Source organism: Odontesthes bonariensis, chromosome 9 (assembly GCF_027942865.1).
Source record: "Odontesthes bonariensis isolate fOdoBon6 chromosome 9, fOdoBon6.hap1, whole genome shotgun sequence".
Classification (NCBI taxonomy): domain Eukaryota; kingdom Metazoa; phylum Chordata; class Actinopteri; order Atheriniformes; family Atherinopsidae; genus Odontesthes; species Odontesthes bonariensis.
In genome coordinates this window covers 26327691-26344898 of record NC_134514.1, presented here as the reverse complement: position 1 = coordinate 26344898, position 17208 = coordinate 26327691, and the positions used below count along the sequence as shown (strand labels likewise).

At 43.1% G+C, this 17208-nt stretch overlaps 1 protein-coding gene across 2 annotated transcripts in view; it reads left to right on the top strand.

Annotated features, from left to right (window-relative positions):
• st3gal4 (ST3 beta-galactoside alpha-2,3-sialyltransferase 4) overlaps positions 1–17208 on the top strand; it is a 46406-nt gene that overhangs the window by 25864 nt on the left and 3334 nt on the right. The window contains exons 8-11 of one of the 2 annotated variants that reach the window (XM_075473856.1): positions 2018–2207; positions 2688–2825; positions 10013–10165; positions 10268–11219. In XM_075473856.1, coding sequence (XP_075329971.1) covers positions 2018–2207; positions 2688–2825; positions 10013–10165; positions 10268–10357 — 571 coding nt within the window. In that variant the 3' untranslated portion in view covers positions 10358–11219. Of the gene's footprint in view, positions 1–2017; positions 2208–2687; positions 2826–10012; positions 10166–10267; positions 11220–17208 lie in introns of those variants that run through there. The other variant, XM_075473855.1, reaches the window with a different exon arrangement.

Sequence of the window (17208 nt, the reverse complement as noted above, 5' to 3'; positions counted from 1 at the left end):
TCACACCAGTCACCCCCTCCAACCACCCCCCACCCCCCTCCTCCTCCCTCACATTTCTCCTTACTCCTTTTAGAAGCTAATGGTTTCCTGGCCAAGTAGACTAAGGTTATTGACGTTCAGAATTCAGTGCATGCCTGAGAGCTTGACGTCATCAGGGTAGTTCTATCATAGAAACCCAGCTAGTCTTTTTAAAAGCCTGTTGAGATTTAAGTTTCCACAGTGCAGACTGATCAATTTACCAAACAAGATCTCAGCTTGTGCTACTGTGTTCATTGATTGCAGAAGGACTGGCCTATACTGGGATTTACAAAGTTCTTCTCTCAAAAATCTGTTAAGACGGAAAAATGAATGTTTTCCTTGAATGCACGTGCAAATTTGAAACAATTTGTGCGTTAGTTCCAGGTAACTATTCTGCAGTATTCTTTTAAAGGGATACGCCACCCCCAGGCCAAATTAAGTGTATCCCCGCATTCCCGAGACACAAATAAGTGTGTGGGAGCGTTTTCCTGGCGACCCAGGCATTGTCCGAATCTCACAGCACTGACCACTGCTTGGTTTCGCGTAAAACCTCCATGCTTGCGTCGCCGATCGAAATATTACTCCGCTCAACCTCTGTTTCGAACACAGATGGGACAGTGGGGGTGGGGATTCCCAATGACGTAGCGGGGAGTGTGCGTCGGCTGTGTTTTCCGCACTGGAAACTAGTTCCCAAACCGACATGAGCAAACCAAGCCTTCCGTCTTGATTTACACAGTCATTTGCACTCGATGTGAAAGTACACCACTCACACAGTAATTAGAAGGTAAATCAAGTAAATTAATTCACGTTGGGCGAAATATTTCGATTGGCAACGCTAGCATGGAGGTATTACGCGAAACCAAGCAGTGGTCAGTGCTGTGAGATTCGGACAATGCCTGGGTCGCCAGGAAAACGCTCCCACACACTTATTTATGTCTCGGGAATGCGGGGATACACTTAATTTGGCCTGGGGGTGGCGTATCCCTTTAAGGCTTGTTTTTGTTAGCTCTATAACATGTGACAGCCGAGCATATGTGGAGGTAGAGAGACATATGTGTACTTGCACACACTGAATGGCAGTAGCCTGCAAGCCCGCTACAATCGAGATGCAAAAAATCTTCCACAAGTTTGGCTTTGACTAAGCTCCCCGTGTCATGTGATGGGCAAAGATAAACTGAAGAAACAGTGGCTTTTGTGAACTGCAGTCAGCTGATATGTGAGGGGAGAATAAGGACATATTCAGTGGTATTTTTAGACTTCTTAAGTTGGTAAAACAGGAACTACAGTTAATTACATAAGGACTTGATGGTGAAACATCCGTCACTTGAGTGCTCATAGCCTCTTTTTTTTTAATGTCAGTATGTTATAGGGCTGACACTTTTTCCCCCCCAAAAAATGCATTTTGTACAAATTTGACAGAAATTGCAATTATTCGGGTGTAGGTAGATTTTAACCTGCTGTAGCTGACTGTGCTAAACAGTAGGCACTCAGCCATCTACGAACACCTGACAATTACTCACTTTACTCACCTTGTTGTACGTAAAGTGAGTAATTGTGTATAACTCTTTATTAATCCCAAAGAGGAAAGTTGTTTAACCAAATTTTATTTATTTATTTCGGAAATGATTTAGATTCAATTATTTATTTAGCTTGGGTACACAAGTTAGCAGCCTTACACCTGCATAGAGGCTAGAATTGTGCACAATAAGAAAAGAAACGAGCAAAAATGAAAAAAGACAACTGCTTTACTCTTTGCTGTCACATGTGAACATACTCTTATAGAGCCTTTGAAATAAAATGAAAAGCCTGACAATGAGGATAATTTGGACTCTTTATATAACACGCTAAAGGTCTTAAAGAAAAATCCTTCAGTGAAAAAAAAAAAAAAAATGAATGGAAGCAAAGTGTAGTGAACACATCAAGGCTAAGGACAGCATGCTTTGATGACACCATGGCAACAGTTTGTGTTCTTGAATATGGAATGGTGCTTCCTCCGCAGGCTAAATGCTGCTCCAGTAAGAGGCTATGAGGAGGACGTGGGGAACAAGACCACCATGAGGTTCTTCTACCCCGAGTCCGCCTCCCACAACCCCGGAGTGGACAACGAGCCGGGCACACTCATGGTCCTGGTGCCTTTCAAACAGCAAGATCTGCGCTGGCTCAAAGAGATCCTCTATAATGAGAAGAGGGTACAGGATATGTGTGAGAGTGCACCGTCTCACACGCAAACTCACACACACACACACACACACAACCCACTCCGTCTCATTTTCTGTGTCTCTCCCTCAGGATAAACACGCTCTGTTTAGTTTCCTCTCCAGCTCTTTTAAGTCATCCCATATCGGCAACAAACACTAAGAGGGTTCAACTTCAGCGATGCCAGGGCTCTTTACACTTAAATGTAGTTTCCATTGCAGACATCCCTCACTCTGTTGCTCCCGGCACCTCCGGCCTCCTACCGCTAATAGTCGCAGGGTCATTACCTGCTAATTTGCACATCGGTTTAGTGGTCTCCAGACATGAGGAAGTCATAGGTTCAACTGCATCTTAGTTTGCGTAAATGAACTCCTTCTGCCAAGCAAAAATAGCAATCGTTTACTCCCTTTTGTTTCCGTCACATCCATAACATCCTGGCTTTTATCTCGCCCTCTGTTATGTGTGCATTTAAGGTCAGGAAAGGCTTTTGGAAGCCTCCTCCCCAAATCTGGTTGGGTGACGTCAGTAAGATCAGAGTGCTGGACCCACACTTTTTGCACCAGACTGCAGAGAAACTGCTCCAGATCCCTCTTCACCCGAAGGGGAAACAGGTGAGGGATCGCCTTCGCTTTGTGCTTAGTCTTGACGCAGCAGGTGTGGAGACGACAGCTTTTGCCGGCGTCAAGTCTTTGACATTGTCAAGACTCAAAACCATTGCCCTCTAACTGCGGTGGGGATGCCGCCCCTGCGCTCGCACCATTCAGTGCTTCTGGCATCCTCAAAAGCAATTTTCCCACTAGAATCTTCTCTCTTTTGTGTGTTCCTTTTTTTTTCTCTCCCATATCCCACTTTTCTTCTCATGCCCTTCACTGCTGCCCACAAGAATGTTAACAAAGGTGGAAAGAGCATCCACTGATTAGCCACACTTCCTCTACAGATGTGTCTCGAGCTCTGTGACAACAGTTTATTTGGAGAGGCACGTCTCTTGAAATATAGTAGGCGATAGGTTGAAGGTTATTCGCAATTTTGTGGATCCAATTACTGCAGAACATGATGAAGATAAGCTTCTGCTCGGCATTTTTGGCGTCTCATTACAAGATAAGAGCCTCGTGTCTTCTGGGTTTCACTGTGAGTTGCTGGGAAATAATTAGTTGTTGAAGAGAGGCCAGAATATTGTGTATGTTCAGGCTGATGTTGTGTTTTTCAACTAAAGTCTCCTCCCCGTGCTTCTTCTCTCTGCAAAGCTGGATATTTAGCTGTTTTTCTCTGGTAAATATCCACTTTTTTTTTTGTTGTTTCACTGTTCGCTAAGCGCAAAGATTGAAGTCGATAATAGACCACAACAACACCATCCAAGCACAACAAACAGAAGTGAAAACAGAACCCAGGAATTGCTCTGGGAGAGATGCGGTTGTCCAACAGCAAAGCATGATGCATGACATTTTTATTTTTTTTATATGAAAGATTATGAAACTGGGTTTTGACTTGGATATCATCCTGCTAGCGTGGAAGGAAATCTTCATTGGCCCATTGCGTCCCATCTGCCAAGTGCGGCTTGTTGTTGTGTGTTTGGTGGGGATGGTCCCCGACGTTGGCCCGGGCCAAGTTTTGTTTTGGTTCTGCTTGTTCCCCCTCTCCGGAGTCCCCTTTTTGTCTAAGAGCGAAGGGGGGTGTTACTCTTTTGGACTGCGGCACAAACACAACTGGCTGATGCATGAGAGGAGTTAGCAGCGGGAAGGCAGTGACCTTACAGGCAATCGGCAGGCTCTCCCGACAGGAGCTCAGCGCCATCTGTATGAAAAGGTCTGGGTGAGAGGGAAGTTATGCAGCATCAAAACATCTGAAACCGAACTGTTTTTCCTCGATCATACTGGTTTTTTGTCAACATCTACATTCTTTCTAGTCATTCGTCTTTTTTCCTCCCGCGCTCCTTTCCTTTTTTCTGTCCATGAACGTTGGGCGTTTCTCATCTGCCGAGTGCAAGCAGGGATCCTAACGGTAGGAGGCCTGCTGTTGACACATACCTCACTCTTCCTCCGCTAATAACCCTGCCAGTAAAACAAGGAGCCCCGCAACACATGCAGTCGTAAAGCGCAAACGCTCCACCGTGCATTTTCTTCACTCGAACCTCCATAGCTGAAGTTATGTGTGCAAGAGAGAGCTCACACGCCGCTCTAACTGATCACGCTGACGTGAACGACCCGATTCCACAGTGCTGGTTTTTCGTGTGTAAGCACAAGTCACCTTCGTAAGAAATGTGTGAACTACCAAAGCAGAAAAAAAAGCAGCGAGTGAAAAGGGATGCCTCCTTTTTGCTGATTTGTGAAAAAGGGCGTTCCTAACAGTGCTCTGCTCGCCCCTGTTTTACGTCTGTGTTGAGCACCTCTGGGGTCTGGAGGCAGCGGTGACAGTTTGCAGCCCCCTCTTACCTCCTCTCACCAAGGATCCACAGGCTCACCTCCAAACTATTGATGATGCAGGAAAGGATTTCCTGTGATAACTAGGGCTGGGCAACGATTGCAATTTTTAATCTAATTAATCACATGATTTCCCTGATTAATCACGATTAATCGCATTTGTACGCAAAATCCCAAAATTAATTCAAAAGTAGTCTATAGCTTTTAGCATTTAGTTTTATTCTAAATGTGCTGCTAAATGTGCTGCCATAACAGTTATGGCATAACTAAATGGCAATTTAGTTATGTCATAACATAACTAAAAGTGCCATAACATTTATTGTGCAAAGACACTTTTAACATCAGCATTTTTATGTCATTTTTATGTAGAAGCCTCGCTACACTGTCTGTTTCCTTGAATGACTTGCTGGTATCAATTGTGTGTCTAGCCTTTAAGTGATATTTTAGACTGGAACTACTAAGACAATTCCACTTGGCAGTGTTTACAGATGATTTTGGTTCTGTCGACTCCGCCGTCTGGAAGAACTTTAAAATGAAAATGGCAGAGTAAAAGTTCCGTACCCTTCTCCATGTTTGGTGGATCCGCCAATTACTTTCTTTTCCAGTTCAGCAGCAGACAGCAACAGACTTTTACAAAATAAAAGCCTGTGAGCAACAGACTTGTACAATAATAAAAAAATAAAAATAAAACAAGGGTGGTTTGTGGCGTAGTGGGTTGAGCAGGCGCCCCATAGTCCTTGCTGCAGCTGGCCCCGGTTTGAGTCCTGCATCGGACGGCCCTGTGCTGAGTGTCGTTCCCCCCCTCTGTAGTCCCTGCTTCCTGTCTCTCTGAACTTTCCTATCCATTAAAGGCACAAAAGCCCCCAAAGAATTATTTTAAATTAAAAAAAATATATATATATTGAAATAAATAAAACCTGTGTTAATGCGCGACAAAATATTTATTGGCGTTAATAATTAACGAGTTAACGCAATAATAACGAGTTAACTCGCCGAGCCCTAGTGATAACCCTCCAATGAAAGTGATAATTCCGCAGGTGTGGGATCCCTAGGGACCCAAATGTGAATCTCACGGTGGTTTTCACGGTGCCGTGAGCATGAGTGGGTGGAGGAAAGTACTGAGCTTTAACCGCAGTGATGGAGTTGAAAGGAAGATTGAAGAAGGACTTTGCACAATACTCACATCTGTTGTGAAACTAGAAGCAGTAAATTACTGTTGGGTGGACGGGCAAAATGTGCCGAAGCAGCCACTAGTGGTCAGAAACCTACATGGAGAATGATTTGATACATTTTAGTAGGCATGCATTCAAACCTCTTGTGCTTATTTACAGAATGTTTGTCCCAAAACAAGTTAGCTTAGCTTAGCATTATTTATGGGAAAATTTTTGTCTGGCAGTAAGTCTGCAGTAAATCTGCCAGTCGGTGAAAGGTTGTGACTGTCTGGAAATTAACAAGATGGCATTACAGTTTAAGTAATCATTTCTGTCATATCTGAAATATCAACCGGAGAACCTTTGATTTTGGTAAACATCACCGTAATCTTAAGGGATAGAAAACTTTGGAAGCAGGCCCCTGAAAACACGTAGGTACGCACGTTTGTGCAACGGCGAGACACGGGACTAAAGAAAGGTCTTTGCGGGAGCTCTTGCAGGGGGAACTCGGTCATAACGTGGCAAGCTGAAGAGCAAAAAGATATGAAAGGATTGATTAGAAACGGAGCTTTATTGTGGAAAAGGATGGAGAAAGTTTCTTCTACCTCCATCTCATGTGGAATTGATTCTCCGTCTTGCTTCTGTGAACATGGATAATCATTGACAGAGGCATATGGAAAGTGGCAAACAGCACTGGGAAGTCTCAGTGCACAGAAGGAGCCAACTTGGGACAAAACAACAAACATTTCTCCTCTCATTAAATCTCACATTTGTTCCTTGTTGTTCTGTAAACAAGCCGAAGACATAAGCTGGGCAACATAATGTTCTGCCTCTATTTTTAACTTTTACCGTTCCAGTAAGAAATATACAACACGACACGACACTGAATGCACTGCTTCAGTATGACACTGCCAGCCCAAGCGTGAGGAGCTCCTAGCACTTCCACTGACAGCGACAAACACACAGCAGATTTGAGCTTGTAATGTATATCTTAAGACGTGAGGGAAGCTGCGCTTTTTGTGTGGTGAAAAAAACACAAAGAAATTGAAGAGAAAAAGAAGAGAAATGATTGTATTTCCCCCCCAAATTCCCCTTTTTTTCGCATAGAACCCGAATGTCCTTTTTTTTTTTTTTTTCTTCACACACGCAGTCATTAATCCCTACCAAGCCGTCAAAAGATTGTCAACAAATCTCAAAACATTTGAGATAAAGCAGAAAGGGGCTCTCTTTGTCCTCTGCATGAGACAAGACACGCTTACGTGAGACCACAAAAATTCAACCAAAAGCAGACTTTTAGAATGCATGTGAACCTGCTCGGCCACCCAGAATTGGACAAAAAGGCTCGGAAAGCAGGACAAAGGCACAGAGTTATTGGAGTTGCAGATTTGTCCCCGCCTGTGCACGATAAACTAGACTCAAATGGACGTAGGGGCGCTGCTCGTGCATCAAAGTTCCACCTTATAGCATCTTTTTGCAAAAACGGGACCAACTTCTGTAAATGACCCGATTCCGCTCTTTATGCATGTGCTGGCACAAGGACGGCGCAAGCTGAACCTGGAACCGTGGCTCAACTCAGCCGCACATTTGACTGACCACCGACTTCATACATAGCCCATCTTTTAACCCTAATCCTAACTATTCACAGTTAAACGCTCTCACCCTATTTCTGACCTCCTTTTTAAGCCTAATCCTGAAACCTAGTTATAATTCTCAAACTGCCCTCTGAACATGGAGGGTCCAGTTATTATGGTCCCAACAAAGCTGGCTGACCCCACAAGGTTTAAGTCAAACATATGAACACTTAATAAACTCAACTCCCACAAGAAAACAACCTTTCAACAAGTAGTGGACGTAACATCTTCTCTCAACTTTGCCTTAAATGTCTGCTTTAAACGGCTGATAAGCACATGTGCCATCAGAATACGGCACGCTGGTAAAACATTTCTCACTTTGAAAAGTATGAAGTTGTTACCCGTCATTGGCATGAAGTGTGCTTTTCTACAGGGGAGCCTTGAGTCAAAGTGCTCCAGTCTCTGGGATTAAAGCCACAGTAATCTTTCAGTCAAGTAACCAAGACCTTTGGAATGCTGCAAGTAGCAGCAAGGGGGAGAATGAGCAAGACATGATGGGGATTTAGTCTCGATAGTAAAACGCAAAGAACATTCCCACAATATCTACCGAAAGAAAGAGTTGAGATTGTTGGTTCATTTATCTGTGGGTACTTGCAGGAAGTTGGGTCATTTTGGTGTTCAGATACCGGATTGGTGGTTGAGCAGTTGACTCAACGCAGATAAGAACTTCCTTTCGGTGAGATTTATCTACTGAGCCAGTGTGGTGATCTTCTCTTTGGCCCTTCCTACTGCTTGGGAAATATTGCCTCCATCTCGGGTCTTTAAAGCTGCAGTCTGCAGGATTTGTTGTTGTCATACGTAAAGTCCTACTTTTTGGCATTTTAAGAGTTTACATGATCTATCAGAACGCTTGAAGTTGAAAACGGTGACCTCCGTAGTCGCAAAATGCAAGAAATGCTTATTTTTTAACCGAAAAATAAAAAGTTATTCAACTTCCTGTCCCGCCCCATCAAAACACATGAGAACTCGTGCACGTAGACGTGCACGCCAGATGCGCTTACACGACTCCTCATTCATCAACTCACCTGTCATTTGCGATCATGGAAGACACAGTAAGTAGACAAGCCCATAATGAAGTTCAATAGTCTAGATAAATAAGCGTGGGGACGAGCCTACCTTGTATCGCGCGTGCACAATCGGTGATTGACAGGCAGCAGAGCCCAGCTCGTAACCTGATTGGTTACCTTTTACCGGTCCGGTCTGCAATTTTGTAAACAAACCTGCTGGCTTTGGAGGGACCTAGCGGGACATATAGGGGACCTAGAGAACTCATTTTTTTTTGTATTGGGGTATTTAATGTACTACTTTCAGAATCCCCGGACAGTTCCAGGCATTATGCTTGAAAAAGAGTTGCAGACTGCAGCTTTAAAAAAACAACAACTTTATTTTGACCAAGTACCAGTTTAGGGAGTGGGCATGTGATTGAGGACTTTTTCACAAGGTACCGCCACCTGGCATGCTACTAGCAGCTTTCTGCAGGTTGTCACTCATAGCCTGACAGACGCTTGTTTGGGGGAAGTCGTTTGGCACAGTTGTTGAATACGGTGATAAAAATAGCCTGCGGCAGTAGCCCTCAGCCCTCATTTCCCTTTATGCCTTTGAGTAGCCTGGCTTTCTAAGTACTTTCAATGCAAGGGTGTAAGTTTGCATCGGGATCATAGGGACAAGTCACAACAAAAGTTTGGGAAAAGACAGAATTGTCCCTACCAATATTTTCGATAATATTCTAATATAACATTTTCTTTATATAGTGCATTTAAATATAATATTGAATAGTTATCCAAACTTACGCCCTTGCTCGAATGGAAAGGATTCTATTCTAAACCATTTGGAAAAAAGAAGGAACATCTCGGAAAAGCAAGAAAAGGGTGATTGTAATTTGCAGTTGCGCGTGCTGTTTAGAGCCTCACTTTGAGAATCCATGATTTTAACCAGCGTCCTAGTTTTTTGTGGACCAGCTTTTGGCTCTTTAACAAGCTCGGTAGCATCCACCCATATGGCTGTTTATCCAATAGGAACCCAGCAGTTGAGCTAAAAACCAACTAATTACACGTTGTTCCGTCTTACCTTTTTTTTTTTTTTTTTTTTTTTTTTTTTCCAGCTTATGCTTGATACGAAGATTATTGCTGACTAATGCAGTAAGCTGCTTATCCTGTAACACCTCAAATCTGATGGAACAAAGAAAAGTGGTTGAACAAAAAACCAACTGTTTTACTTGTGAAGCAAGACTGTGAGACAGAATTGGGCATACGGAAAGACGTGCTGATGAAGTGGCAGTGTGGCATCTTTTTTCTTTTTCCTTCTGCTGCCATCTAGTGGTCACCCAAATCATGGTATTAATGCTTGCTTGAGGAGACTGAGAAACAAATTCAGCTTTTTTACATGTTTATTACCTCTTTCATGTAGAAATGCACAGGATATGTATGTGCGCATTTTAGCGCTTCAATTTATTTCACTGACCAACCCATTTTTTTGGGGGTGTATGCAGGATGCCTGGGTATCTCTTTCAGTGTTACTACCAGCAGTTTTAAAGCCCGCATGTAAGCAGGAAAGTGTGTCCTATTGCCAGGGAACGTCATTATCCTCTGTTTTGTCACAGAATCCTGTGCATCCTACCACGGGTATCCTGGCTGTCTTTGTTGCGCTCAACTACTGTGACGTGGTTCACATCGCCGGATTTGGATACCCTAATTCAAAGAACCCGCAGCAGCCCATCCATTATTATGGATACGAGACTATGAAATCTATGAGGGTGGGTAGCAGTCGCATCTTTCAAATGTGCATCCTTTGACATGCATCGGTTAAAAAAAAAAACTAAAAAAAAAATTGGTGCGTCTTCCTTCCTCTGTTGCAGAATTCTTACCATGACCTCAAACACGAAGCTGAAGCCTTAAGGAGACTGGAGGATTCGGGAGCCATTCTGTACCTGCACCCGCACTTATGATACACCCCCAATCACCCCCACCGTCTGGCAAAGGAAGAATGATAACCACCACAACTGATTACCAAATTACATTTGTACTTTGTTTGGGTCTTCGGACCCAAAGCAGATGTTAATGTGCCTTCTGCATTGGGATACGGGACTCTTAAGCCCGTGCTTTAAATCCTTATGTGATGACTTGAGTGTCACAGAGGCAGCAGTGAGGAGTGTTAAGCTGAAACATGCGAGAAGAGATTTAAAATGCTTTGGAAAGGTTTTATACCAGCACTGGGGCTCAGCATTTTGAATAACTTCTATGACTTGCAGTTTTTGAATGACAACTTCCAAAGCTAATTCACGAGCACTGAGGTGATGACTCACTTCTCTGTTTGTGAGAGAACCCGCTTTGGTTTCCCTTGATTTTGGATTGTTCCTGGCTTTGTTGCGGCAACACTGCAGGTATCTGCAGCTCAGAGAAGGGGATCATTAGTCCATAGATTTCATGTGTATCTGTGGGCAGTAACGTTAATAAGCCTGGGTTTTTGTTATTTTCTTATACACTGTGCATGGTTAAAGATTGATTTTTCCCGAGTCAGATGTGTTTTTTTTTTCTTCTTCTGACCACAAAAATAAGGTGTGGTAGAGTCAATGGGGATTCACATTCAATGCTTATAGTTAAAGTGAGCTGCTTACAAATTGACACAGATTTACCACATTTTGATTATGGTACATTGATTCTGGGTGTAGATGAGGTCATTTAATTTATTTAATTGTAACTGATTTCTTCGAATACAAATGTTACCACTGGATATTTTTGTATGTACAGAATGAATTACATTTTTAATTAAAAGGTGATCAAAAAAGGAGCTCATTTGACTGTCGGCCAACTTATTGTTCTTTTAAATGTATTCATGTGATTTAACAGGCTCGTCTTTTTGGAATTGACAGCACCGAGCTTCTCTTGTGTTTGACATTTATTTCTTATATCACTTCTTACCACTAGATGGCAGTGACAACCCTCGCTCACGCTCAATAAACAGCAGGTGCTGGAGTGTGCTGCACTGCACATGGTGCAGTCATGCAGCAGACCCTCTTTAAGTGCCTGGGGTGGTAATAACTGGGTAAAAAAAAAAAAAAAAAAAAAAAAAAAAAAATTTAAAAAATGTTATGTGCGCGCTTGAAATATGAACATCTGGAGGCCCAGGAAATTGCTGAGTGAGTGACTAACCGACAGGACAGATGTTGATGGTATGAATAGTGACTGCTTACTTTTTGATGGCACATTTCTGAGATTGTGGTTGCCTACTGTTGAGCTAAAATCTCGTCACACTGGAGTGCAGTGTTGTATCTTTTGAAAAAAAAAAAAAAGGAATATGTATTCTCTTCAAGGTCGGACTACAAGGGAGCGATGAATTGGAACCACCACATGACTTCACTCGGGATGTTTTTACTACGCTGCCTGACTAATGTTGTCCGGCCCATGCTGCGTCGTCTAAATCTAAATGTGTGTGCTTATAAGGAGGTTATTCCTGTTTGTAGCACAGTAAAGGCTACATCTACCCCCCCTTATTCACTTCTCTAGGTGTTTACCGATCTTCCTGCAACGGAATCGGACAGCCCATTCAAAGCTGATCACTTCAGATCTGAGAGTCACCCCGTGCATTGCGTGTGGATTCTTTGTCTGCCGCTCCTCTTTGCATTTCTGCAACAGATATTATATGCACACGTGCAAATGTACAAATGAGTCCAGTGAAAAGAAAGCCTTGCAGGGCTTGAATGTGTTGCTGCCCCTGCTGATTCACAGGAAACGTGGTCCCAGAGCCGTCTGGGATGGTTTGTGTTTGTTATTATGCGCGTCACTGCACACATGCACAGTACGTGCACATGGGTTTGGTCATGAGATGAAATTATTTGGACTGTTAATATACATTTGTTTTCCCAAAAACAATGGGGGGGGGGGGGGGGGGGGGGGGGGAAGAGTTGGTGGAGCCCTGTCACGTCATGCTCAGCGGGCTGTTCTAACTTCCCTCACACAGTTACGCAATTGAACGAGGTTTGTGCGAATCTGCAGGCTGGCTCATGTGACAGCTGCAAATCAGGTCAGACTTTTCTGGGGAACCTATCGTACTATAGGCTCACCTTTGAAACCCGAAGCCCCCCATGCTCCAAAATGCCAGGGCTCTACCACCGAAGCATCTTCCGGCTGAGTGAGTTCATAGGCTGATATGTTTTTACCCCGGGTAGCTCCTGTGGGAATGAAAGCCTTGACGCTGTCACTGATTACACTGCGCTGTACCGAGTCCAACACCACATTTATGTAACTTATGTTGATCTAAAGAGTCCAGCGGCATACGACTGATTTAAAATGTATGGCTTTGAACTCTCGTGGAGAGCATATGGGGACCCTGAATGCAGGGGGGAAGGTTTCACAATGCACTGCAGCAATTTCATAGAAAAGGACAGTATCTATAATGAATTGCTGTGCAGTGTGCGAGCCTGGTCTCATGTCGGCAGAAGCAGTGATAGTGTGATCGTTATTGCAGCACGTCCATCTCACAACACCATCTGCTCTGCGCACAGCGTTCTCATTTTGCCCGCACAATATCTGACTTTAAAGAAGTTGCTCTCTACTCGTCGGTATGTGTGAAAATCCCCGGCGAATTCTGCTCAGGCTAACACAACTTTTGATTTCACATTATACAGCCGCTGGCAACCAAAAGATTGAATCGCTAACTCTCGGAGGAAGTTTGTTCAGCTGTTTTCTTTTGTGAAAGAAAATAAATCCAAATTTTTGTTATTTTTTTTATTATTCAATACCAGAACATTCTGACTGTGAAACACAACTGCAAAAATCAAAAGAAATGAATATACCAAGTTGTTGTAATCTATTGTAATTCATCTCTTTGCAAATCGAGCAGATAAAAATAAGAAATTGCACCATGATTTGCATTTCTGCAACAGATATTATATGCACACGTGCAAATGTACACATGAGTGCAGTGAAAAGAAAGCCTTGCAGGGCTTAATTGTGCGGCTGCACCTGCTGATTCACAGGAAACGTGGTCCCAGAGCCGTCTGTGGAAACAATGGAAAGGATTCTAAAACTCCTTCGTGAAGGTAATTCAACCCAAAGTGTGGCAAAACACGCTGGTTGAGTCGGCTGTGTGTAAAACCTGGACCATCCACAGCACGGTCAGATATGAAGTGACATGATCCCAGCAAGAACTCAGAGGAACCCGACAGCTTGTCACCTTATGAGGCCAGAAGCCAGTGTTTCGTGACCAAACTGTAAGAAACCAGCTGAAGGAAATGGGATTTACACCCAGGGCGGCTTAAACCCAAACACACATATTATAAAGAAAAAGAAAAAAGAAAAGAAGAGTAACGGACTGACAGTGGTTGGATGAAATTGATGTTCAGTGGTCTTGGTGCTGGTCCAGTGAAACATACAAAGATGACCTAAGAAATAGAGAAAACTTCCACGGTCATTCTTGTTGGGAGGTTGCACATCGTTACCTGTGCAGGAAATAAACAGGTGCACTTAGAAAACCATGCAACAGAGCAAAGAGAGTTCAAACTTTTTTATAGGGAAGAAATCAACACAACCACATGGCCAGCAAACAGTAGGAATCTCATTTTGAAATGAAGGCTAGCCGCAAATTCAACATGGCAGACTCACCAGGGGTTGGCAATCGCTCATCAACCATCCAGATCCACATTTAAGGCGCTCCTGCCTGGGGCTTTACCGGTTCATCGGCAAGCTGCATGCATTAGCTCTCGCTTGTTGGTCAACCCCACAGGATTATCATGTCTGACTCGGATTCTGACGCCGCTCAGAGGCCTCCGAGCCGTCATTCTGGCATTTCCAAACCTGCTTTACCCGCTCCCTTTCGTCGGAGCGCCCGGCTCGCTCCTCTCTCTGCTGCCGGCTCTTCAGCATCTGTTCTCCGGTCCAAGAGCATCCGCCCAGCCGATGGCCTCGGCTCCGATCAGCTCGCTTCTTTGGCAGAGCTTCTCCAAACCGGCGATTCATCCACTCCTTCCCCATCCACAGCTGGTAGGTCCAAGAAGCGATCTCCGGCTAAGCGAAGCCGAGGCCGTCCCCGCCCTGCGGTTCCTCCGCTCCAGCTTCGGGGCCCACCTCAGCCGCGAGCCGCTCGGATTATTCCGCCCCTTCTGCCCCCGCCCCCCCCTCGCTTCCCGATCGGTCTTCAGCTCTGCCTCCCCTGGACGCCAAGCAGCTCACGGCAGCTCTCATCTCCTCCATGGATATATTGCAACAATCCATCGCAGGGCTCCAGACTAACTTTTTGCACTGGTTGCACTGGTGCGCCTAACTTTTTTTCTTAGGTGCACCAGCACAAAAGTTAGGTGCACCCAAATTTTCAAACGCATTGCATTTAACACTGCAGTTTTACAGGTTCACTTTATTTATTTTACAATCGCTGTCCATGTATGTCTATTAACTAGCAATGTGGTCAAAATAAAGTTCTTTATTTGAAGTACAATTCTACGAACTTACTAACTACTTACTGAAACTTACTGAAAAATTGTTGGTGCTTAAAGTCCTTCACTGACCTGAAATTTAAACTTAAAACATCTCAAGATAAATTAAATAAAAAGAAAATCTAAATTAAAATAGCAAGTGTTTTAAGGGCTTCAAACTGAACATCTCATGGCTCAATGTCTTATGGACTATCCTCCATTGCAGTCACATCCCCCTCGGCTGGCCAACTCCTGTAGTTGGGTTAAATATATATATCAGTCTTCCTCTCCTCAAGATACGGCCGTACACAATGACGCATTCCTGAACGATCAGGTGCTTTCAGCTGCTGCCTGCCGCTGATGTGTTTCATAGATGCGTTGTGCTTTTTCAGCGTTTCAATTCGAAATGTATTAGAATTGAAATGTATCACAAATGCACTATTGCCACACTTTACAGTAAATGCAGTGCATTCAGGGCCGTAACCAGGATTTTTCAAATACCGAGGTCAAATATTGCGATAAATCTTATTTGACAAAAAAAACATCCTAATATGGTGACTTTTTAAAATACAGTTTGGAAATGTGAATAAACAGAGGTAAATCACAAGTCCATCAAGGAGGTGAATATGTAGGTGAACAAGTTTATTATAACAATGTGATCACAAAAGTAGAGTATTTGAGTGAGTGAGTGAGTGAGACTCAGTTCTTCCCCTTTCTTCCTCTACTGACTCTCTCTCTTCAACTCCCTCATTCTCATCCTCTCCTGTGTCATCTGTTTTAAAATATCAGAATTACCATTAATATTATTGTTATTATTAATATTACATTATTATTATTATTACTATTGTCACCATCATCACCATGCATGTGCATGACCCACTAAAAGGTCAAATGAATGAGTTGGGTTATTGGTCTAACCGATGTGCAAAATTTTAGACACCATTTGCAATAAAATCCAAATGGTTCATTTGGAAAAATGCAATCATTTTACCTAAGTAACTGGTTGAATCCACCCACTAAATTAACATCGTAGAATGTGCCAAACAGACCACAAGATGTTGGCTGTTTTTTAGATGTATAGTCTCAATTCAATCCATTCACTCAACACAGAGAAGACAGAGGTATTATGCTGGGCCTGATAACTAGTAAATGCTGGTAAAACTTGGCTTCATAATGCACCATGAGCAGCACAACTAACCTCAAGATTGTGTCATATGAGAGAGTACACGGGGTATTTCATCTGTTATTTTGCCCCGTGTGCATCATCAATTGTTTTAAGTAAAATGAAAAATATAAGTTTCTGACCCAGTTTCTATTAGTCTGCTTTATTTACATGTAGGAAGCCATTTAGCACTGAACAAAACTGTAGCTAGTGAGGCTGAATGACCACTAGCTACAGTTGGCACAAAACTGTCAAGCCCTGATTAAAAAAAAAAAAGTTAGCTTAACAGCCCAAGCCGTGTCACGATTCCCAATAATTTCATTACAGGTCGCTACTTTTTTTTTTGGAAAATCGAATTGAGAGAGAGATTTGTGGGCAGTGTGTTTGTGCCGACCGGAAAACTAAATCCTAACCAAGGGACTTTGTGACTGTTGCTTGAAATGCTGAGGACAATGATCTAGCATCCTCCTATTCTTAGCCACGCTTTGAACGCATATGAACATTATGAACAGTCACTCATTCTCACTGGCGATTGGCGAAATGAACTCACCTCCTTCTCCCTTTCTTTTCCCCTGGCCAGTTGGCTTTCCAAAGCTGAGTTTAGTTTGTTTAGTAGATTTCTTCATCTTGCTTCCATAGCTGACTTTCGCGTCGAAGCTGTGTAATATGATAAACATGTTTCCAATGTCGGGTGGCGTAAAAAAAAAAAAAAGTCGGGTTGCGTTTTTCCGCTCAGTTTTAAAATATAAGGTGATGATAAAGGGATTATGTGGACTTTATTTTCAGAAAAACAAATGAGAACGCATGCTGATCTTTCCACCAATCAAAGTCAGAACGATTTTCATCTTATATTAATTTGACATTTCTCTGAATAAAAAAAATAAATTAAAAAATTAAAAAAAAAAATGGGGAAAATACCGAGGTCATGACCTGTGTGTCCTCAATACTGGTTACGGCACTGAGTGCATTATATTATCGGCTTTACTGCATCTTTGGCAGGTAAACTGGTCAAGCCACTCTCTTAGAAATGTATACACTTTATCCCTTTTAATTTCAGTTGGTCCTGTCTCTGAGTCGATCGTATGTGGCTCATTATCTGATGTTAGCTCCGGATGCTAGCTCATTATCTGATGCTAGCTCCGGAGCAGGGCATGACATAACGTGGGAGGTTGATGCCTCCGTGTCAGAGCATTAGTTGTGGTTATTTTCGGATGAATCAGGCCTTAAC